This window comes from Thermobia domestica, chromosome 3 (assembly GCF_964235325.1).
Source record: "Thermobia domestica chromosome 3, izTheDome1.hap1.1, whole genome shotgun sequence".
Classification (NCBI taxonomy): Eukaryota; Metazoa; Arthropoda; class Insecta; order Zygentoma; family Lepismatidae; genus Thermobia; species Thermobia domestica.
This window is the reverse complement of record NC_137456.1, coordinates 23,398,675-23,423,986: the sequence shown is the minus strand read 5'-3', so window position 1 is coordinate 23,423,986 and position 25,312 is coordinate 23,398,675. Positions and strand designations below refer to the sequence as shown.

Here is a 25,312-nt window from a genome sequence, read left to right as displayed (position 1 = left end):
AGCTTTTTCTGAAAAACAGTGTGTTTTCTACCATCTTGTCTCCACAATAACTGTAAGACGCCTTTGTTAACATTTGATCTTCCAAATGTCCATTCGCTGATAAGACTTACGCATAAATATCGCACAGTCATTCAGCAGAACAATGACACAGAATCAATGCAAATTTTTGTCAGATCACATATGACATGATTGAGTATATGAGCGTAACACCACACGTGTAACTGAGTTTCTTAGTGGTTAGGCGGTTAGCGTATGCGCCTTTGTCGTGGGAGACCTGGGTTCGATTCCTGGCGGGAGCTCATGTGCTTTGGATTTCTCGTAAATCAGTATGTCCCGTCTCATATAGCCTCGGTGCTAAAAGGGCCGTTAAACTCAAAATCAACTGAATCACAGTGTAACTGATCATAGGTGAATTGAAAAAATCCGAATATTGTCCTTGCATGTTACTTGAGCCATCGGTTGAATTTCCAATACACTTCTTAATATCAAGGTTCAACTTCTGCAGAATTTCCAGCAGTAAACCGCAAGGACACTGGACTGTGGTAGATATGCATTTTACAATGACAACAACACTTTGTTTAACAACCATTTTAACAACATACCGTAAAACAACAGAGCACTGGTCTGAAACAACTATATCTTGAGTAGTGTCTAATAGAACAGAAAATATTGAAGCTTGAGAGACTTCTTTCGAAATACCTCCTCTGATAAGTGTGTTGATAGCATTCAAAACAAAGTTCACCGTGTTTAGTAAAAGTTATGCGACCACTATCCTGCTTACTTCCTCGTATATGACTCTTCTCGGTGACCTTATCTAAATTACTTTTAAGCGGAAGATCAAATTTGCTTAAGAAAAAAATAATACCCAAAAAGTTTCCATGATCTATAGCTGTGTCTTTCAGTTTATAGGCTGCTACATTTCCTCTGTAAATTAGCACTCTTTTACCAATGAGTTTGTGCACTTTGACAACTCGATACATTACCTGTCTGTTCTTCTCAACCTTATACTGCCATTGTTTTACCTGTTCATGAGGAAGTAGTTTTTTTTAACATTATGTTCTCTTTTGTTAGATATGTAAGCACCCACATTGGTCTAATGTATTTTGGAAGACTCGTGTTCTCTTACTCGCTGATAAACGTGTTTAATGTTACGTTTGTCACATACAGAACCTTTAAGAAAAGTTTGTTCGATCTGGAGAATAATCTGTGAACACGCTGAAAAAAAAAAAGCTTGAAGTGGTACGTTTTGTCGCGGATTAAATATCCGAAATGTTTTAATTAGTCCAAGACAGGTCGTAATTTATATAAGTGGTACGTTTTGTCGTGGAATAAATATCATGGAATAATTAATCCATGACAGGTTGTCATTTATGACAGGTCGTCAAAAGTGGTACGTTTTGTCGCGAAAATTCAAGTGGTACGTTTTGTCACTGGTACGTTTTGTCGGGACACCAAATTTTAGACTATTTTTTTTTAATCCTGACACATTGCTATTAATCCTAATATCATGGTCTGTACCTCACTGTGTTTGTAATGAAAAAATTTTTTCAACTGTACCATTCAAACTTCCCTATTATGTACCAGAAGCGGGAATATCCCGCCCAAAGTGAAATAAGGGGATTTTTCAGATCTTTTTCCTTTTTAGAGAATTTCTTCCCTCAGGTGCATGACAGCGCAACGATAGTGCTAACGTTGCATCATTACGAACAATAGTAGGTACGAACCATGATCCTACGACAAATAGGGATGACATTGTTGACTAAAAATGATTAATAGGGGAAAAATTCAGATTTTTTTTGAAAAGTCACTATTAACCCTACCCCTATTACACATTTTTAGTCAACAGTGTCATTCCTATTTATCGTATGATCATGGTTCATACTTCATTTTGTTCGTAATGATGCAACGTTACCATTACCGTTGTATTGTCATGTACCTGAGAAGATAAATTTTCCAAAAAAGGGAATTTTTGAAAATTTGAATTTCCCGCTACTTCTTTATACATTTTGGGTGGGAATTTTTCCCTTCAGGTACATGATAGGGACATGCAAGTGGTACGATTGAAAAGGCTGCTTCATTACAAACAAAATTAGGTACAAACCATAATCCTAGAATAAATAGTCTTGGTGTTAGAGTTGATTTACTAAATTTCCTTCTCCATTTTTGGGTAATAATAACTAATGTATTGTTATTCAATAAGCTCTAGCGTCAAAAGTGTTCATTATAAGATCATGGTTCGTACCTCATTTTATTTGTAATGAAGCAACCTTTCAAGCTCTACCACTCACGTGGCGCTAGTATGCACCTGGGGTAACAAATTCCCGAAAAAGTTATTTTTTCCTAACAAAAAATATCTTTTTTCCCAATTTGAGCGGGATTTTTTCATTTCTGGTACATAATAGGGAAATTTGAGTAGTACAGTTGGAAACATTGCTTCATTACGAACATAATGAGGCACAAACTATGATCCTACGATAAAGAGTCTTGACACTAGAGCTTATTGAATAACAATAGATTAGTAGCTATTAGAAAAAAAATGAGTCGGGAAAAAATAGTAAATGAATTTTAGCACCAAGACTATTTACCCCAGGATCATAGTTCATACCTCGTTTTGTTTAGAATAAAGCAAAGTTGTTTTTGGTAGCATTCGCATGTCCGTGTCGTGTATCGGAGTGGAGAAATTCGCGGGAAACAATCACTTTTTTTTTTAAATCCTTTTTCCCACTTTGAACGGTATTTTATTGCTGTAAGTACATATTAGGGAAGTTTGCCTGAAACAGTTGAAAACACTGCTTCATTCCGAACAAACCAAGTTATGAACCATGCTCCTACGATAAATAGTCTCGACGCAATAGTTCTTGACTGAAAGTCTAAAATTTACCTAAAAAAGTTAGTCTCAAAAGGGTTAATGTATATGTTTTTTTTTTTTTTTTTTTAGTTCGAACGAATTGTTTGCAGAGTTCTTACAATAATATTTAACGACAAAAAATGTTTTAGTGAAAAGTTAGTGCTGGAAACAATAACTGTCCTGAATAGTGATCAAGGTCTCGGAAAAAAGACTGCTTAAAAAAAAACGAAAAAATGAAATGAAATGATTAAGTTTTACGTCCCACGGTTATGCCAAAGGAGATGGTGATGATGAGTGAAATGAAGAAAGTGGAGAATCCCGAGAAGAAACACGAGCACGGTGTTTGTCCACCACAAAGTCGACACGGCGCGAGCTGGGATCGAACCAGGGACCCCAAGTACCGGAGGTAAACGCTCTACCACTGAGCCACCGCGCCCCCACTTAAAAAAAACCCGAATACTTTTCCATGCAATTTTGGCTTGAGATTTTTCTTTTAATATTTCATATTTAATGAAATACGTGTGCGTGGGTTTTCTCGGGGTTCTCCCGTTTCCTCCCACTTTCTTCATTCCACCATTTCATTCAATTCTCATCATCACCGTCTCCTTTAGCCTAACCGGCATAATCGTTGAACGTAAAACACAAAGATTTCATTTCATTTTTTCATATTTAAAGAAGACATAACAATGTGTTCCAGCTTTCTTGTCTCATCATAACTTAAAAAACTACTGTATTCTGAAGAAAAATAATAGGTAAGAACCACCGCACTAAGCTTTCTTGCTCCAGTTCCTTAAACTAAATCATATTATGCTGCTGCTATTAGTGAAATATTTTCTTCTGAAATACAAACAAAATTATGAAGTTTTTTCGGCTCTAATATTAGGTTTTGAAGAGTATCTGAAGCAATAGTGTTTCCGGAACGGCGATAATACTTTTTTGATTGTCTGCCAGTTTGACTTTAAGCAACCCGAGTAACACATTTCAAGATGTATAAATTTCAAGAACTTGATATCATGGTTAGTCAACCAACGTGGCACTTGTGAGATGCTAGTTGTGTCAAGAAAGCGAAAATTACCGTTTTATTTTCAAAAGCCGGCTTTTTTAAAAATGAAAATAAATCACGTCTGAAAAATCCGGCTATTTTGCATCTTTAGCCAGGTATATGAATACAAAGAGCAGTTCCATCTATGTACGAAAGTAAAATAAGAAAAGTGTGCGTGTAGGTGTATTGTGAGAATCTGTTGATCACTGCAGGTTTTTTTTTTTTTTTTGTGATATGTCTTCAGTCTATTGAGTCCTGGAGAGTGACAATGTGATTTGGTGTCAAAACGTATACGGAACAATGATGTACTATTTAGTGATTAATTAATAGTAAACTGTACTTCATATACGTATACCGACGCAAATCAAATGTGGTTTACTAGTTTTATTAATGTGCGACTCTTGTGTTGAATGAATCCATTGACGCTGTATTTACTTCAAGTAAGTCTAATATTTTAATTTTTCAAATGCATAGTTTTTTTTTTCGTAAATTACAATTATTTTCCCACACACATGAAAGAATTACACTACAGTAATACTGTGGCCCCGCGTAGCGTAGTCGCACCGAAGGCGACAGCGGTCCCAGGTTCGATTCCCGGTGGGCCAGCCACCCTCAATGAGATTTTTCTCATTCACACCAGGCAAATGCCGGTGTGGTACCTAACTTATAGGTCCCAGGCCGCTTCCTTCCTTCCCCAATCCTTTCTTCCTTCTCTTTCCCCGGATTGTGTGCTCGCCGAGGGACGTCATCCCTCAAAACGTGAAGGGCTAAATGGCCTTAGATGCCGAAAGCCCAGAAATCTAAACCCTAAATCCTAAACTATAGTAATACTGTAAAGATTAGTGGAAATTACGCGCTGTGATTGGGGGTGGGGCGCTGTTGAGAGAGGGGCGCAACAAAAAGACTTTCCCCTTCCTATATTTGAAATGTTGTTACGCGGCTGGCTCTGAGGACAAAATGTTGTGAAAGGAACCCGAAATCATGTACCGGTACTGAATCAGATTGTTTTGGCGGTGTGGCAGTGAGAGCAAGAAAAATATTATTATTATTATTATTATTATTATTATTATTATTATTATTATTATTATTATTATTATTATTATTATTATTATTATTATTATTATTATTATTATTATTTAAATTTAACGGAACGGCTAATGTTTCTTTTTTAAGAATTTTTTCAACCATAGTTGGCTCGTGCTTGTTAACACTCTTCGGTTTATCTTCCGAGAAAACAAGGATAAAATAAAAATAAAGTAAACATGAGAAATTTGAAGAAAAAATTACAGTCAGTAAAAGAAGGAAAGAAACTTAAAGTGAAGGTGCAATAAAAATAAAATTAAAAGAAGAAGAAAAATGGAAGTGATTCGTTATGGGAATCTGTGCTTTCAGTAAATCCGCCTAATCGGAAGGTCATTATTGATTTAGCAAACATACTAAATATTCTTTCAAGTAGCAGAGGTGATCGGCGTTCCCACGACTGAAGTAAGGGAAAGGAATATAGAAGGTAAACATACGATAACCTCGAGTTACCCGGCTTCTTGTCCTCCTTTTGCAACCAAGTCATAAACAGTTTAAAAACTTTGTACGATAAATACCTGGAATATTTTTGCTTAATACGTATGTTTGGATGACGTGTTTATTTTCTTTTCTGTGGAAGTTCCAAGTAACAGAACTAACTATCAGTATGCTCGAGTGTCTTTGGTTCAATTCTCGACATCCGTGCTCGTAACTAGGATATTTTGGTAACAAAATCCTTGAGGGGTCGCTCACATATTACGTAACGCTATTTTTGAGCAATTTTTACCCCCTCTTACCCCTTGTTACACTTCGTAACGCAAGGTCTAACCTAACCCCTTTTCCCTTCGTTGCGTAACACTTTTTGATTTTTGTTTTTCTTTCACCAATTTTGCTTATTTTGGGACTTATTAAGATTTTTTTTAAAAAAAACTAATTTTAATAACAGAACTTTTTCTTACGAAATGCATGTATTTTGAATATATAACTAACTAACTAACTAACTCTATGGCCTATGAAACCCGGAGGTTCAATGCCGCGTTCACAAAAGCTCTCCACTGACTTCTATCCTTAGCTAACTGCATCCAGTTTCTACTTTGTATTCCTATCTCTGCGAGATCCATCTTAATATTGTCCTCCCATCTGCGCCTAGGTTTACCTAATTGTCATTTTCCGATTGGTCTTCCAGTCAAGACTTTGAAAGCGTTTCTACTTTCTTCCATTCTAGCTACATGACCCGCCCACCTAAGCCTCCTAGACTTGACGACCCTAATAATGTTGGGTAAACCATATAACTTATGTAGTTCCTCGTTATGAAGTTTCCTACATTCCCCATTCCCGTTCCTCTTAGGTCCGAATATTCGTCTCAGGATCTTGTTCTCAAATACTTTCAGTCTATGTTTTTCCCTCAGAATAAGTGACCATGTTTCGCAACCATACAGAACAACAGGCATGATTATCGTTTTGTATTTTTTAAGCTCTAAATTCCTTGACAGTATTCGCGACGACAAGAGATTTTTGACCGAATTTTGTATATCTTTGTAGTGTTTCTTAGCCAACAAATCAAAGTATTAGGAAATGGTGGTACAATAATAATAACATTTAAGCCCTATAAGATTGTTTAGTTAAACAGTCTTAATTCTTCTAAACTGCGCGCTGTCGTTTTCCCAGGGGAAATCGCACTAATCCTCTTAGGTCACCGATGATCGGCAAGGAGGAAATACTGCAAGAGGATGCAAGTGAAACAGGACATAAAGAACTGACATTTGATCTTTTTTTCTGGGATCCAGGGTGGTTCCTGTATTTTAAGTTTGTCAGTGTCGACGACACAAAAGAAGTCCTTGTCGATCACAAATTCGACGTGGCTGCCCACATGAAGGAGCAGGGACATCTCGTTTGTGAACAAGCTTTCGAGCATCTTGTTTGGATTTCAGTTTACCCCTTTTCAAATTCTTCTTGTCCTAAACTAGTGCCAGAATGCGAATAAACTCGATTTCACCAGGAATATTCGAATCGAAAAGTGACAAAAAAAAAAAAAAAAAAAAAAAACAGTACGATATGAATATCCGACTAATTAGTTTTTTAATATCTAATATTGCTGTGCAAATCTTGGATCGTTCTGTCGCGGAAAATATTATTTCACAAAAAGAATTTCTTCTGTTTCACATGCGACACCCCTTGGAAGAATAGAGTGGCTAATGATTCAAATTAAAAAAATAAATAAATAAATCTATTCTCTGAAATACACTGATTGTGAGAAAAAAATGTAGGTGGCGTACTTAAAAAGATGGGTTACATGCGTAATTCCTGTAGTTTTTGGACTTAACGCACAACAGACGTATAACTGGAAACGCATGTTTTATAATACTTTCTGTATAAGTGTTCCATCCATACGTACTTTCCGTATGAAACAACATAGGCGGTCAGAATCTCACATACAAATGGACGTATATAACATATAGCTGAGAAAAGTAACATAAGTATATGCATGTGATATACGGAAAACTGTTAGATGTCAGACAACCTGCAACGGTATGATGTAACATCTAAGGGCAGAGCCTATGTAGCACACGGGTAACGTATGCTCCGTGCTGATTTCTGTAGTAAGCAAGAGGATACCGTACATTTGTACAATATACCGCTGTCCGGAAAACGGATTTTTCTCAGTGTTGCGATACGAGTGGGAACGTGAGGACATTTTCAAGCGGTGGTTACGATCGGTAACAACTAACTCCAGAAAAGCATGTACCGTAAATGCATTGCGGCAATGACCACAAAATGGAGTTTTATTATATTGTAATACAAGCAGGGTTCATCACCAGTTATGCTGGTGTCTAGTAGCGTCTTGGAATCCCTTCTGCATGATTCAATTTATGTAGGCTGTATGTTTGCAGTTTCCCAAAACAATAAGTAATTTTCTCATATTTATTTATTTAGCCTATAAAAATGAAAAGAACTGAACAAAATTATTTATTTAAATGATTGCATATAAACCTGAGAGTAAAAATAAAAATTACAGCAAAAAAGAGATTAACCTCCTCCTCACTTTTGTCATACTTCGTAATGCAAGACCGAACCCCTTTTCTCACCCCTTTGCCGCGTTACTTAATATGTGGATGACCCTTGTGTCGTTACTTCTGACAACTGAAAGAACACAGTTTGTGGTCCAATGGTATTTTGGGGAAGGCAATAGTGTTCTTAGGAATGGGCCTACTCCCTGGTTCCCCTCTAGTTACACCTATGACTAATTATGCTTTTTTTTTTTTTGTTCAAGTGGCTAATGCATAAACTACCTATGTAGTGAAGTGTTGCCCATAAGATAAGCCTAGACGAGAATTAAGGTTTTCTGGTTTCTCTCGACTGTTTGTAGAAGACCCGTTCCATCTCGATTGCCGAAAAATTATTTTTTGTCTCGTCTCAATTTCCTAAAAACCTTACTTGTTACGCTTTTTAAATTTATGTACTTTTTTTTTCTTTTTTACTTAATATCATCTAGAAGTTATTAGAATCCTCCCGCGTCCAGAGAGGTCCACGAAGGCCGTAGTATAACATTTAACCCTTTTAAGATCTTTGGAATAATTTGTACCATACGGGTGTTCTATGGTACTTTGCGTTATAACTCTCCTGTTTGAGCTTTTTCGTCCGTTTTTTTTTTTGTTTGTTTGTTTGTTTGTTTTTCAAGTCTAGAGGCATTGTAGTATACGTTACGTATGGTTTCACGCCTACCTACGTCGATACATAGGAGGTGATGATGTCATAACTTTAACAAATATTTTCTTTTGTTATGCCTATTTTCATTATTTTTTTGGTGGGCTTACTTTTGCACCTAGAAGATTGAAATTTTGCAGAAACATTGTCCACCGAGTAGTATGTATCAGATTTTTTTCAGATCTCTGCCTTAGCACAAGGGGAAGGGGTCCAGAGAGGTAAAAAGGCCATTTTTTTTTTTACCAAAAATCCCTTTTTTTCACTATTTTCGCACCTATGTTAAAAGTAGTTCTAAGTAGCAGTATGACAACGCACCCCTCCCCAGAAGTCGGTCCTGGATCCGCCCCTGGGTGGGCGCATTATCATCTTGGTAGAGTAACTCGCCGTTTGTGTTATAGGATGTACCTAGTTACCTAAAATGTTCACATAATCGCTGGCTGTAATTCGCCCTTAGAAAGCAATAATAGAACTAACGAAATACAATGGAATTAATAAAAGAGCTAACGGAATACCATGAAAGTAATAATATAACTATGAGAATACCATGAAAGTAATAATAGAACTATGAGAATAGTACCATGAAAGTAATAATAGAGCTATGGGAATACCATGAAAATAATAACAGACTACATGGAATATCATGAAATTGCGACCCACGCTACCATTTGGCTGTCACCATGTTTAATGGTGGGAAGTTCGTAGTATGAAGCACACGCCTCATTGGTCGCTCGCAATTCACAAACCTGACAACTTGTTGGAAACAAGATGAACAATGACTCATCAAATCTTATCAGCCAGTGTTACCTATTTAACCATTTTGAACACTGATTAGTAGAGCAACCCAAAAGTATAAAAAGCATAATAGCGATTTACACATATGGTTGGTACAATCCGCGGCAAAAAACCTGCATCATGAGGATGTAAGTTTATTGTGAAACTACGCCTAACACCACACGGAATGAACATAACATCTAAGTGGAACGAATCACGCCAGGATAAACCTCGGCCTCCTCTAGTGCACACTTATTTTGGAGCAAAAGACTTCGTCATTTCACAATAAACTTATATGCTCATGTTGCAGCTTTTTGCCGCGGATTGTACCTTAAAAATGGATGTGGTTGTTTAAGGGTCCAGAAGAAACTAATTTTAAAAGCATAATTTTAGAAAATAAAGCATAAAGCATAATTTAAAATATATAACAAAATTCTTGAAAAATTCTGTTTAACTGCAAGTTTAACATACTGTATTAATATTTTTTAAAACCAATATTTACAACGCAAAATCATTGAGAACATAACAATGCAACAAGGAAAAGCTTATTTTTATTCCTGTAAACTTCTTTTCGGTGTAATCCTTTGATATGGAGAAAAAAGGTAACAGAAGAAGAAAATTTTCCGCCAACAATGAGTAGTATACAAGAACTCCACACTGTACTGTTATGTGTAGCTCTTGAACTTGAACACTTTCTGTATTTTTTGGTGGTATCTTTTACTTTCCTTTTCTGTATATATGCACCTCTAAGGCGCACACAAGTGATAGAAAAAACTGACTCGAGTAAAGCATATTTCTTTACAGTGCATTAAGTAGAAAGTTCATTAAATATGAAAGAAATTGGTTGCACAAAATATTAATAAATAGATAAAGATATTTAGAATATTTAATACTAATATACTAATATTTAATTATAATATTTAATAGTATTATAAATTATATACGATTAATGTAAAACAATGATTGAAATTAACAATAAAGCATAATAAAGCATAATTTGAAAAAAATAAAGCATAATTAAACAAAAAATAAAGCATAATGTGGGTTGCTCCACTGATTAGCTTATAAACATGGGGTTTAGCTACCAGTTATAATTTTGGCTAATTTTGCGTTCGTAATTGCCAGTTTCTAGCTATTTTTTTCCCTTAACAGTAGTTCAATATTTTTTTCCAATCAAAATTTGAGAGAAGTAGAAATTAAATGAAAGAATTGCTTGTTGTCTTCTATTTCTTCTAGCTGCAAGAACACTTATTGCCACACAATATTAGGTATATTACTTGTTGCTGCGTGGGGTACCTGATTCGATTCCCGGCAAAGTACGTTTGTGGTGGACAACAATCTGCTCATGGATTTTCTTGCAGGACTCCATATTCCTCCCACATTCTCATTCCACCGATTCTTACATGCAGTGCACAAATGTTGAAAGTAACAAACTCACAAACATTACTCCAGCATTTCAGTACATAGTCGCTCCATTATTTTGATAATCATCTGTAGAAATTAGAAAGGAAAGAAGATATATATGATTATTTGATTCCAAGGAAACTCTCATCTGTAAATGTTGGAACGAATAAAGTAGAACAGACAACCAGTCGAAGATTCGTAGATTAATAGTGAAAAACGAAAGTAAAAACCAGGGCCGTGCCGTGGAAAATCAGCGCCCGGGGCGAGAGTATACGACGGTGCCCCATATATATATTCCAAGCAATTTTTCCTACATTTTTCCTTTTTCTCCCGAATTTTTCGCCCTCCTTACTTTGGCGCCCGGGGCCGTTGCCCCGCTCGCCCCCCTACGGCACGGCCCTGGTAAAAACGAGAACATGAATAGAGAAAGGAACATTTAGAAAAATGAAAATATATTTGTAGATCACTAAATAATAATTTTTAAAAAATCGTTAACAATTTTAATCTTAATTGGGTTGAATATGCGTTCAAATTAAGGTTGATCTTCATAGAGGTCGAAAAGGTGTAACAACTTTTTTAGTCCAGCCATCTTGAGTGAGGTTTTTCCTGGGTTTTAATAAGGAACACCAGGCAAATGCCGAGATGGTATCTCACATACAAGTCCCAGGCCGTTTCCTTCCTTCCTCCTTCCCGGGATAGTGTGCCCACTGAGAGAACATCTTTCTTTTGTGACGGATTTAAGGTCATAGATGCCGGCAATACTCACAAATATGTAGAAATAAACAAACTAAACTTCTTAAATCATAAGCTTAACGAGTGATCGGGGCCGACATTGTACTAGAATGGCCTCATCGTTCACCAAATCTCATTCCGATGTGCGGCGTTGCACCAAATTCCAAAGTCCGACATTCAAGAACATTTGTGACACCACTTGTATTTGTATACAATACATTGAAAATAATAATCTATATTATAAAAGAGAACGCACAAATCCTTTGTTAGCTCATCACGCTAATACGGCTGAACCAATTTCTTTTATTTTTGGGGGGTTGTTAGGATTTGGACCCTAGATGGTTTTTATCATATCACTTTAATTTTTAATTACCAGTGTCTTGAGATAATTGACCATTCAAGTGTCCATACGTACAAATCCTTTGTTATTAGTTCATCATAGGTAAAAATAAACGTATTTATATGCAACCCGCATGACCGCGTCACTCGGCGGGTTAACATAAATGGCAGGCGCTATAATGTTAACATTTACTGCAATTTGAAAGCGAAAAAGTAAAAATTATCTAAGTAACAAAGTTTATTGCGTTCCGGGGTGACCGCAGCGAAGCGGGGTGAACGCTGCTAGTAATAAATAAAACAAATAAAATTGTTTCATTCAGTGTTAAATTAACACAATAGTATTAAGATATGATGATATTATTCTGATCAAGGCAAATCCAAATAAATCAGTTCACAGTATCACGTTACTTGCACCCTCTAGTTCACAGTAAGATCACTTCTTCAGTTTAGTTTCAAGCAAGAACTTGTATAATAAAAATTAACGTATCAATTACCAGTGAAGTCTCAAAGCAGTTAGGGAAACTAAGTACACCAAAATATTTCAAAGAAGAAACGCAACCAATATTTTTACACGAAATAACTATATTTTTTGGTTTTTAGTAGTTAATTTTCAAAGTGTTCTACTCTGTCATCTGGCGAACAATTTTTGCTTGTTTTTTCAAGAATAAATGATAATTAAATATTTCAGTTTAGCGTCCTACGATTATACCCTTTAGGCTAAGAGATACAAGTGATCAAGGCAAGTTGAATGGTGATGGAAGAATTAGTGGACTGAGGATGCGGGAGGAAACAGGCCCGTAGCCAGCCAAAAAATGTAGGGGGGGAGCTGGACCCAACCATATTATAGTTCATTTGCAAGCCTACTGTGAAAATTTTAGGGGGGCGGCCCCCTAGCCCCCCGTGGATACGGGCCTGGGAGGAAACGGGAGTACCCGAGAAAACCCACGTAGACGATGTTGTCCACCACAAACTTACTTGGCCGGGATCGAACTAGGATCCCCATGCACCAGAGGTAAGCGCTGCACCACTAAGTCACCGTGCCCCATCCTTCGAGAATAGGTTAATACTTTTCTCATTCTAATACAACGATAAGAATTGAAGCGTTTAGATAGTGTCATTACCATGGCACATGCATGTTCGCTTTGATACATAGATCAGATAGGCGAGCAGTAACATACCGATCTAGTAAAACACTATCCTAGGAGGCCGCGATGGCTCAGTGGTAGAGCGTGTACCTCTGGTGCATAGGATCCCCGGGTCGATCTGCCAAGTGAGTCTTGAAGTGTACAAACACGGTGTGCGTGGGTTTCTGCCGTTTCCTCTCTCACCTTCATTCCACCATTTCGTTAAAAAAATGAAATCCCAGTTTAACGTCCCACGGTTATGCCGGTTAGGCTAAAGGAGACGGCGATAATGAGAAATGAGTGAAATGAAGAAAGTGGAAGGAAACGGGAGAGCCCCGAGAAAACCTACGAGCACGGTGTTTGTCCACCACGAAGTCCACACGGCGCGAGCTGGGATCGAACCAGGGACCCCAAGCACCGGAGGTGAACCCTCTACCACTGAGCCACCTCGCCCCCACCATTTCGTTCATTTTCATCTTCAGTCTATTTTAGCTTACACAACATAACAGCGCGACGCCATACTGAAACATTTCATTCTTAAGTTCCTGTACTGACAAGGGTAAAAATGTGGGGGAAATGTCCTCCCCTCCCCTTCAAAAAATATGCACGGCGTCCCCCAGTTCCTAAGAAATTACAATGCGCAAAGATAGGCAGGGGGACGGTGTTACTTCATTCCGCTACCTACCGTCTCAGATTCACTTTTACCACTGTATACTGATGTATAAAATATTATGGTCCTTACTAGGTATTATACAAAGCCTCTTAAAGGTGCGAAAACAATGGTATTGCGTCAAAGTTCACGTATTTAAGTTCTGATAAGAAGCTGCGGACATAAGAATTAATAGTTAGAAAAGTTGATGCAAGTAATTCTTAGCACTGCGATAACCTCGGCTACTATAAATCTTTTAAGGATTTAGTTTAAAAGAATTGAACGAGTTATTTTTCGCAATTTGCGAATGGTCAACATTAGAATATCCGACCTAGTTATTACTTAAATTTATAATTAAATGTCTGTACTGAGTTCGAAGTGCCCTCTATGAGGCTAAAGCACAGTAAGAACCGCATGCACTTCAATTGACATTGATTGAGACAGTACAACGCGCATAAAAAGAAGTAAACAATCAATGAAAAAGAAATGTCTTTGTGATTTCTAGGTGACACTCCTGATTTTTTTTTCAGATCCTTTGAACCATATATACGAGGAATATTCAGAAAGTAATAAACAACTTTTCACGAACCAAGTTTTCGTTAAATTAAAGAAAGAAAAAAACTTAACTGGTTTGTTTGAAAATACCCTTGCGGTATGAAAAACAGGAGTATGTTTAGTACAAGGGGTCCAGAAGCACGTAAAAAACACAAAATTTACAGGAGAAATGAGTGATGCAAGTACTTAGACGTAACATAACGTAACCAAATCTAACCTAACCTAATATAAATTAACGTAAGCTAACCTGAACTAACCTAAACTAACCTAATATTAGTAGAAATAAGCGAAATTCTATCATTTTTTGGAAAATTATGTGGGACTCCTCAGACTAATATAACATAAACTAAACTAACCTAACGTAACCTAAACTAGCCTAACCTAACTTAAACTAACCAACCCTACCCTAAACTAACCGAATGTGAACAGAAATTACCAAAATAGTAACATTTATTTAGAGAAAAGATCTGGACCCCTTCTGCTAAACATAGGCCGAAAAACATTCCAAGTAGATGCTCACTGACACACATGGCTTTTATTGGCTTGTATTGCACATAATCTTGACTCACAGTCACTACAACTTCTGACAGTAGTTGGAAACAAAGCATGACAGCTTTTCTTCAATTAGTTATCGAAATTTAATTTGGGCAACTTTGACAAAGAAACTGACTGGAAAGGTACGGATTTAAAAAAAGAAAGTTTTGCCCTTCATCAGGGAGGGGATGAATTTCAGGGGTTAAAATAATATTGCAAAAAATATTGGTAACTATTATTATAAGCACGATCGGATATTTGTCGCTAGAAGGGGAGAATTTTGTAGCTTCGGGGCCACCCCTTGAAATTATCACTGCATTCATCATTGTCTTATCCATTATACGGAGTAGTCCACAAAGGTATGTCCAAATGTCAATAGGTCACTCAGGCATCAAATTAAGAGAATTGTAGAGATGGAGTGGGTCAACAGAACGTGATCCTTGCAATTTACTACCCATCGTGATCCACTCTGACGCACCGGCCCATTCTGCTCAGTGCATTGCATACGTCATCTTTTGAACACTGGTGAATTTGTTTACTTTCAAGGTCGCCTCCATATTTCTTTCTTTTTCACTTGTTTCTAACTACTTACCTGAGATGAGTATATCTAAGTAAAAAAAAAAAAAAAAAAAAAAAAAAAAACCCGCATTTTCGGATGTTGATATTTGAAATTGTAATAATAGCAATAGGACTTACTGCTTCGCTATCGAGATAGTCGAATTTTAGTTTTTTTTTAACCTTGATTTCAGACTTTCAAATTTCATCCCATTTTTTTCACAGAATGCCTGTAAATCAACAAGAAAATAATTACCTCTATATGAAATTCATCATAATATGGTCAATGACGAACACTTTACCATGTTATAAAGATAAGATTAATCGGTATTATAACAGAGAGGTGCTTGAGCGATTGACCGTAGAAATTCAAACTTTAATTAGTGATATTTTCACAGCGTTGTTTTATTGTAAGTGTAAACTCTTTAGTTAATGGAGAGGAGAGCGTGGAGCATGGGTCAGAATTGATGACGATGGATTTTGGTGGGTGGTGGAGCAGAGTGGATAATGGTGAGTGGTGGGTCAGAGTAGATCACGATGGGTGGCGGGTCATGGGTCAAGTTTTCTTTGACCCACGCCATTTCTGGTACCACATTGTTTCGGAGACATACAGGGTACGCCGCAAGACACAACAACTGTCATACGACATAGAAGCAGAGATGAACAGACCGCGCCACTGAAGCGGAAGCCTGGAAACACATCAGTATTCTGGAAACAATGAGAACAATTTTCAGCGCAGTTAGGGAAGGGTACAGGTAGAATGATAGCAACGAACAGTAGGAACAACATTTAACTAATTAACTTTGTGAATGACACACACCTCTCGGAAGGAGGTAGGGGCTGTCCCACACTGAGAGCAGCGTTAAAAGAAGTGTTCAACATCTGTATGGAGACAGGCACGACACATTTTGTTTTCTACACTAAGAGTGTCTGTTACATTATTCAGTAAGCACATTCTCAAACTACCAGTATATCTCAGGAACAGGCGCGCACTTAGAATTTTTTTTTGCTGCGAGTTTTTTTTTTTTTTAAAGTCTGTATTATTCTGCATCAAACGAAATACGATATGTAATTGTTAATTACTGCCACCTACATTTTTACAAAAAAAAAAAAAAAGATAGAATTAGATCACTTTTATAAGAGAAGAAAGAGCACCGATGAGCATGGGCGCCGAAGGGGGCAGGACCCCCCTGGTTCACGAAAATGTAATGAATTTCTTAAGATTTTCTTAATACAAATAAAAAAAAAATGCCAAACGTAATATAGCAACCAGGGAGATGACCACCCTAGAAAATTTTCTTCTGGCATCCATGCCGATGAGGTGTAAAATCAAAATCATTAGGTTACTTCAATTATTTATTTGTTAACAGGTTGAGTGATCTTTTAAAAAATAAAATCACCAATTACATTTATAAAAAATAACTTTATTGGTAGGATTTTCAATTTATGAAAAAAAATCATTTACATATTATAATAAACTTTTAATTACATTTATATTTTTTTAATAGTATACCGTGGCTAAAAGAATTGTGATTCCTTTTGCAAAATAATAATAATAATAATAATGTACAATAAAATAAATATATATTTTTTTTTTACGTTATACAATTAACACGCGATACAACAGAAAGCGCTGTATTTCAATAAGAAATTACACTAACATTTCGTAACTTTTAAAAACATGGTTCTTTAAGTACTTTATGACAAGTATTGTAATATGATTGTTAAATGCAGATAAAATATAAAAAAGAATGAAAATTATTTAAAAATAAAGATTCATTCAACAATTAAAAGAAGCATGCTTGATTAGAATTAATGAACTTCTATTTTTAAAAAGTCAGTAACAACCACGGAATGAAGTAAAAAGAAACTCATGCATCTGAGAATCTTCCTCTTGATCAAAGTTTGTGTATTCCACTCAAGTAACCATCTAGGGTAGTTATGGTTGAAGTATAGCATGTATTTTTTTTTATGATCAAGATTGGCTGTATAATGTAACAAAAGTAACCGTTAAAAAAATAAAATAAAAACCTTGAAAATTCAATAAATAGGCTAACTCAAGGTGACCAGAACTTTTGCTTCAAAAACGGGACGCATACGAATCGGCGACGGGGGAGGGGGGTTGACCTCCACATTGCATTTTGGAACTCAGCAGGGTTTTCAATTTACAAAATACACAAGTAAGAATAATAACACAGCGTTTCTAACTTAAGTACTACCCAACAATACTTTTAACTACTTCAACACTCAGAATTCCCACTTGAACTACAGAACACTCAATTCTCATTTGAATATTCAGAAGTTCTAGGCACGGCTGAACCTTCCCAATGCAGGGGCGGATCCAGGACTGACTTCTCGGGGGGGGGGGGAGGTGCATTGTCATACTGCTACTTTTAAGGGCTCCAAACTTTGGGATGGGTTTTATTTATATATATAAAATAAGAAAGTTTCCTCTTCTGGTAGGGGGCAATTTCCCCCCTCTGGATCTGCCCCTGTTCCAATGAGTGTTGGTACGGAAGAGTGTAGAATTAGCATTGACCATTTATATTTTGAATAATAATTACGACACACCTGGGCCATGTTTGCTTAAAAACGGGCCATTTAGGCGTCCCGTTTGAGAATCAAAAAACGGGACAACGGTTGAAAATAAGGGACTGTCCCGGCTAAAACGGGTGTCTGGTCACCTTGGGCTAATTTGAATTAAATATTGTAAAACCAGCTTTTAATGGAATCGTGCAGCAGTACATTTTATTTCCTTTCTGATCAAACTTCCCGGTCACCGTTCATATCGTGTATCAAGCACATTGTGCTTTCTCTGGACGCTACAATATTTCCAAGTGTAGCACCAACTTTTTTTTTTTTTTTTTTTTTTTTAACAACAGAAGAACCATGATATGCAAAACAGGACTGTTTTCTAACTACAGTTACATATTTCTGACGGCTACCATTAAACTTGGAACAATTCTTACAAAAAGGAGAGTCGATCTCTATTTCCGTGAGTGAATAGTTAAATTGTAAAAAAAAAAAAAAAAAAAAAAAAAAAAAAAAAAAAAAAATCTGTCTGGAGATGTTTATCTCCAAATAGAATCGTACTTACATTTAACAACTTAGAAAAGTTTTTAAGTACAACACTTTTATGCGTTTTCTTCCTAAAGTACCGTACCGAGTTTATATTGCTTTCAATTTTTTGATAGAAGGACAACTGTCAAAATAGTTGAGGGAAATCGCATCTTTCCTTGCCTGATATTAGCTCCCTTTTCATTTGTTCTTTTCCTACAAAAAACTGCTTCTAAACATCTTAAACCTGGTTATAACAAAGATGTACACAGAATGTTATAATATAGCAAAATTATTTATAGGATTCATCCTTCTTTTCATTGTCAGCAATTGCTTAGATCCAGTGGCGTACGCAAAGGGAAGCTTTCGTTGTTTTAACTCCCTCCCCTTCAATCAAAAATTATACATTTACCATAGTAAACTATGTTCGAGAATACACAAATCTTGAAAATGATATGAACTTGGAAGTAATCCCTTGCTGGAAATCTGTGTACTCCACTGCTTAGATCTACTATCATGACGTTAAAGAATAATGGGATATGCAATAACAGGTAGATACAGGTATCAGTTGTGTAGTATTATTGGAGAAGAAAATAGAGAGTAAAATACAGATATATCCACGAAGTTGAATAATCATCCTTTGTACAGTCAGCGACAAAAGTTCTTTCGTTTGGTGCAATTTATTTTTGAGAATAACTGTGGATCTTACACAGTTTCAAGGCTGGAACAAAAAATCACATTCTTTTTTTAATTTACTGAAAACTGTACTCAAATTTGTTCTTCCATTTTGAAGTTATTTAAACCGAATTTCATCAAGCAGAAAAAAACTTTTGTCCCTGACTGTACACCAATGTAACATGGCATGAGCATTAGAGAAAGAAGAAGTGCATACAACATATAATAGTTAAGAGTCTTCATCCCGGCGAAGTTAAAATACCGCTAATTTTACAGTAATTATGTGATATCTTCTAATAGATAAAAGATAATCGAAATGTGGAACAAGAGCGCCCTAGACAATTTTATTTTACATGAGATACCATTATCACGACTCACTTATCTGCTTTCGATTTCGAGCCATTTTGAATTCGGCATTTATTTTCGCGTTTCTAAACAGCTGAAAACGGAAAGCCACTAGGTGACTTGTGATAACGGTACCTCACGCAAAATAATATTGTCTAGGGCGCTCTTGTTCCATATTTTAATTATCTTTTATCTATTTGAAGATATCACATAATTACTGTAAAATTAGCGGTATTTTAATTTCGCCGGGATGAAGACTCTTAAGTACCATTTACAAACTCAGAAAAGTGATCTTATACATTACAACACTATAATAACTTGTAACAAATATTGTAATATTTGTTTTTAAAAACTGAATTATTCTTTCTTTGTATCATTAATAACGAGACGAGAACAGGGTGCGAATTGGCGGGGAGGATGCCAGGGATTTCCCCCCCTGACAAAAATCTTTCCCACCCTGGAGAAGAAAAATTTTATCCCTGGTAGGGATAACTTTTTCCCCCTCTGGAGTATTTTTAAGTGGACATAAAGATAAATAGGTCTACTTTGCGTAGCTAACCTAAATATTACTTGAGTGAAAATTTATGAAAGATCTCACATCTCAACTGTTTTGTACTTGTTAGTATATATATATATGGGGGGGAGGACTGGGTGCGCATATGGGTGAAATTCATCCCCCCCTGGGAAAATTTTTCAATTCGCACACTGGACGAGAACAAACTGATTTGGCTACAGGATATGTACAAAATTATCGTTCAATTACTTCTCAAACATAAATTGTTCATTCATTAGATATAAACTTTCTGTTTTATAAAATAGTAATAAAAAGTAGTAATAAATGTTATGTATGTTTAATAATGAAACTCATCACATGTGCTATTAAAGAACTTGTATTTTCTTTTTAATGAAAGTTTTGAAAAAAAAATGAACTCGGTACTGATGTTTATTTGAAAATTCTTGTGTCTTTTATTGCTACCAATATTTCTCTCTAGAGAGTGCTCGGAGATGAATCATGGGTTGCATCACGTCATCCTTCGCCTCCAAAAGCGATGACTTTAATGGAGGAGACCTGTTCTTTGTTAAAGACAAAACGGTTCGCTTTCTGACGACGTCTGGACATCTCGGAAGATCTTTTAGTAGTCATACGTACACATACATGGAGATTCATCTTCTCATGTTGATAGCACACAGATCACCCTTCTTCCAAATTAGCAGTTCCTACACTCTCTCTCTACGCGCTGCTCGCACAGTCATTAAAAACAGGTTGCAAGGTACGGTTACTGGTATAACGTAACTATATAACAGTAGACTTATGCAGATAAACTTTGTTCTGTTTTCATCCAAACACACAAAATATAGGTTAGCAGCGAAACATTTTTGGAGGTGAAATACTGAAATAAAGACTGCTACAATATTTTACTTGCACATGTATAACTCGTTCTATTTTAATTGGTAATGCTCTTGTACAACAATGTCTATGCATTTTCAACGTGAAATGTTCATATTTTTTACAGCACAGTTTTTGGTAAGTTATGGACAAAGCAACGGAAGTTATTAAGTATGGCTAATTGAAAAGTCAGATGTCACTGTTTAGATATAAGGACTGACTTGCTGATATCTTTCATACTTCCAAGCTTAGCTCCTTGAGATCTACAATTAAGTTAACAAAATAATAGCCTTGCACTTAAGCTAAATCTACTAATCAAGTAATATTCCGTACTTAAATACATTTTAAATTTAACAACACGCGTTAGATTTCTGTATCGCTTTAAAAAACAATGCTCAAATGTTCATTATCTGCCTTCCCCATCTACGCACAGAAGTGTTTAATCACACATTTATTAACCAAGGACTTATCTTTAACTTGTGATATTTTAAGTACAAAAGTGATATGCTACAACATAATTGGTATTTGCACTTTTATAATTACAGTATTTTTTTGTCGTTGGACCTAAGTATGTAATACATTTTGTCCTTGCACTTAATTCAACAAGCTTATGTCCTTGTACTTATTGTATTTAGAAGTAGAAACTAGAATCAATCACCTGCAAATACTACTTCTTGTCAGCTTAGAATGTAGTAAGTTCTTTCATAACAGCTCTAGTTCCATTACCGGATTTTAGATATAAAATACTGTGTATCAAATACCAGTAAGTACTTTGCAATATAAAATTATATACATTTTAAATTTCTTGATAGTAACACATGAATGGCGATAAAAATAAAACATGGTAACTTTAAATATTCTACAACGAGTCGTATACAATTAACTTCTTACTTTTACGTATAACGCATATATAGATTTAACAATGGTGACTCTGATTGCTTCTAAATAGTACAAGCAACTTCTGTAAGTACTAAGATATCACAGAAAAGTTTTATTTTTTTCAAGTTCAATTACGCATTTCTTTCCCTTGTTTTTAAATGTAACACACTGTACATTTTTATAAGGAATTATTTCATTTGTCCCTTAAAACGGGTTAAATATACCTAGATGTACATCCATTGCACACATACACACATAAAAAGTGTCATTCACGCACTCCGTATACCGCACTTCCAGACAGTTTCACGCATAATTTGGCCAAGAATCAGAGTTCCCGAAAATTCCTCTTTGTTGAAGATACTGATATGACGGTAAGTACTGAGACTGTCCACCAGTGTAATAGTAAGACGTTGGCGACGCGGATGCAGCACCTGCAGTTCCAGCTCCTTGATGGAAGTGTGCTGGAATGTTGTTACTTACTGTTGTGGATGTTGTTATTGGCGGAATGGTGGCTGCTGATGGGATTGGCGGAGATGGATTTTGACTTGTTGATGCTGGTGATGACGCTGCGGATGATGGGTAGAGCCTTGATGACGTGGAAGGTGATGACTTTACATGGGGAGATGGCTGTAACTCGTGGTACCGTAAGGGCAAAGGCTCTTCTGGAACTTGATGCATAACATAGTTTCCGTAATTGGTCAACACGGAAAGTGGATCTTGCTGCTGAGGCATGTCGGGTAATGATGATCCATCAAGACCTGTAGGTGAAGAACTTAACGAGGGATAACCTGCTCCACCGTTTCGTTTGGACTGATTCGATGCTTGAGGCGAAGATTCTCCTCCAAGAATATTGTGACTTTGCGGAGTAGGACTTGCTGAACACGGAGACGATGAAGCTGATGTGTGATTTTCGCCCGTTGCTATTTGACTTACAGGAACTATTCCTGATTGTGGTCCTTGTTCTGTGACCGATGTACCCATTACTGCACTGTTACCATATTTGGGAACCAACCAAACAGCATGTGATGAAGTATGTCCACCAGAATTGAGACCACACAGATAATGAGCCGGTGGAAGGTACTGATCAAATTCTGAGCCATCGACCATTTCCTGTATGGTGTCAGTAGCCAATTCTCCCATGTCCACATGGCTAAAATCTATTTTTGGGCCAGGATCTCCTAAAAGGAAAATTTGGAGTAAATATGACTGGTAGTGTTTCTTATACTATATTTTATACTTAACTACTTAAAATTCTGTTCTTTGTCTCATAATAAACAAGGCTAATGTAAAATTTAGAACATTTGGTTAGGAAATATCGGAAACGAAAGTTTGAATTCTCTAGAATCTCGGCAGCATAATTCAGGTTATGTCACTCTGTATCGCTATTGCACAAGGGATTAAGTTTTTTTTTTTTTTTTTAACCAGTTAATGAGACTGAAAATCAAAGGACAGCAGAAGAAAGAACGATTAAATAAATAAATAAATTTGCACTTCGGAAAGTTCAACTGATTTCTATCGCAACAACATGAGTTACGTTGCTATTTTCGCATAAACATATTTCTAGAGTAAATTTATCTTACTAACAACAGGGATGGAACACTGAAACTGTTACTTAAGTCGTGTCATTGAAATTTTACGAAGTAGTGAAAAACTAGTTGATATAAAAAAAACGGTATTTTTTTAAATAAGTATAAAAACTGTATCATTAATACAAAAAAAAAGTTTTAAGTACAAACATATCAAGAAAAAGAGGCTTGTTTCGGAGATCAGAACTCAGAACCATTGAGTAATTTTAAAAGTAGTACTGCTTTTTATTGGGTGGGGATCTCCTTAAAATTATCTAAACAGATGAACAAAATATACGAGCGTTGATAAATGGTGAAACGGTACAGTTTTGGATTTACAGAATAAAAGTTACTTTTTAAATCTATACTTTGAACTACATGAAATTACTTCGAACAAAATACAAATTTGAAAAAAAAAAGGGGGGGCTGGTAAGAAGTTTGTACCGATCACCGGCTTTAAGCAAAATAACAGCAATATTTCCGACCAGACCGATGAAAAACCGGCCAGTTGGCAACCCTACTGGATGTTCATGGGTACAGTATTATTGATGGTCGAAATGCTTACGGTACTGACAAAGAACGTGGGATATACCTTCACTTTGTTTCATTATATATGTTTTTGTAACACATATACGAAATTGAGTTACATTGCTTTCTTTTTTTAAGCTTCCGACATTTAATGCAAGATTTTTTAAAAAAAAATACCCATAATGCACTTATTTTATTTTACCAAATGATAGATAATGAAACTAATAATTTCAATGATACAATGCGGAACCAGTAACACACATTAGTAATAACAAATATTTGCTTTGGTGATATTTAAAAGTAGTATACCATATCTTCACAACTTTTATCTATATTCTTTAAATAAATACACCCACAAAAAGGAACTGAACTAAAAATTAACTAAAACTAAGCTTCTAGTTCAACTGTCCTTGACGGAAAGGGTGCAGGGCCTTCAATTCCATTCAGGTCTTTGAAGGCTGATGTGTGTTCAGCAAATCGCTTCGCCGTTAATGCTGGCTTCTTAGACTAAAATTCGCTACTTCTTTCTTCCAAGTAGCTCCCCATTTGTCCTCATAACACCACGGGACGCTGGGTGGACACCGCAACGCTAACACTATCTGGTGACTACGAATGATCACCCATCTTCTCTATGGTCACTTATGAGAAGCGGTATTCCATAGGAGTAGGACGTTGGCTTTTGAACTGTGCTTACAGTAACTAAAAATTGAGCAGACGTTGATGAATGGTTATAAAGTTGCACACGAGACGAGATGAGACAGAATGTACGTGATGAAATAAGAGACAAAACAAGAGCTATCTGAGAATGTAGAAATATTTACATTCTCAGATAAGACAGCTGGCAATCTCAAATGGTTAGCATTCTAGTTTTGTATTCGGAAGGTCCCGGGTTTTAATCCCCTGAGCATCCATCCTGGCTTGAGATAATACTATAGTGACTGCGACGACTTGTGAAGGCTGGGCTCTACACGAATCATAGAATTGCTTTCCCTCACGTGTGATACATCGGAAGAATTCGGTAGGATTCGTGGAGCTGCCTTCCGAACGCACACTTGAGACAACGTGAAACAACAAAAGTGCACGAACAGTGTTGCCAAATTTAGAAGACAGGCAAGCGAGAAAAAAAAAACTAAAGAGCTATAACACGAACATTAACAGCTATTCGAATTAAAGTATAATAATAATAATAATAGTAAAAATATAAAATAACGATAACAACAAAACGAAACTTAGCGGCAATCCGACAACACTGCACTCTCAAGAGATGTTCTCCGTATAGTGCGAGAGACGATACTGGGAAAGTTTTATATAGGTGGGGGTTGACACACACTCGTGTTCTATTGAGTGGTGAAATTGGTAAATCTAGGTAAAGCTTCACGATTCCTCACGATCACAATACTGTTTTCTTACTCCTCCACAGAGAACGGAGAGAAATTTCGCTGTGGTCTGTATACAGGGTGGCCGAAAAGTAGGTATACATCCCTGCATTGATCAAGTATAATATTCTAGCACATATGTTTATTTGCGTCGGCTGTTCCAAGCTTAAGATATAAGTAAGAAGATATTAAGAACAAATAATAAAGAAACTAAGTCTACCT

At 36.3% G+C, this 25,312-nt stretch overlaps 1 protein-coding gene across 2 annotated transcripts in view; it reads right to left on the bottom strand.

Moving 5' to 3' along the window:
- Positions 1–16,711: 16,711 nt before the first annotated feature.
- LOC145680232 (transcription factor Sox-10-like) overlaps positions 16,712–25,312 on the bottom strand; it is a 195,291-nt gene continuing 186,690 nt past the window's right edge. For both annotated transcript variants that reach the window (XM_081750548.1, XM_081750549.1), the window contains one exon: positions 16,712–22,799. In XM_081750548.1, coding sequence (XP_081606674.1) covers positions 21,925–22,799 — 875 coding nt within the window. In that variant the 3' untranslated portion in view covers positions 16,712–21,924. The remainder of the gene's footprint in view (positions 22,800–25,312) is intronic.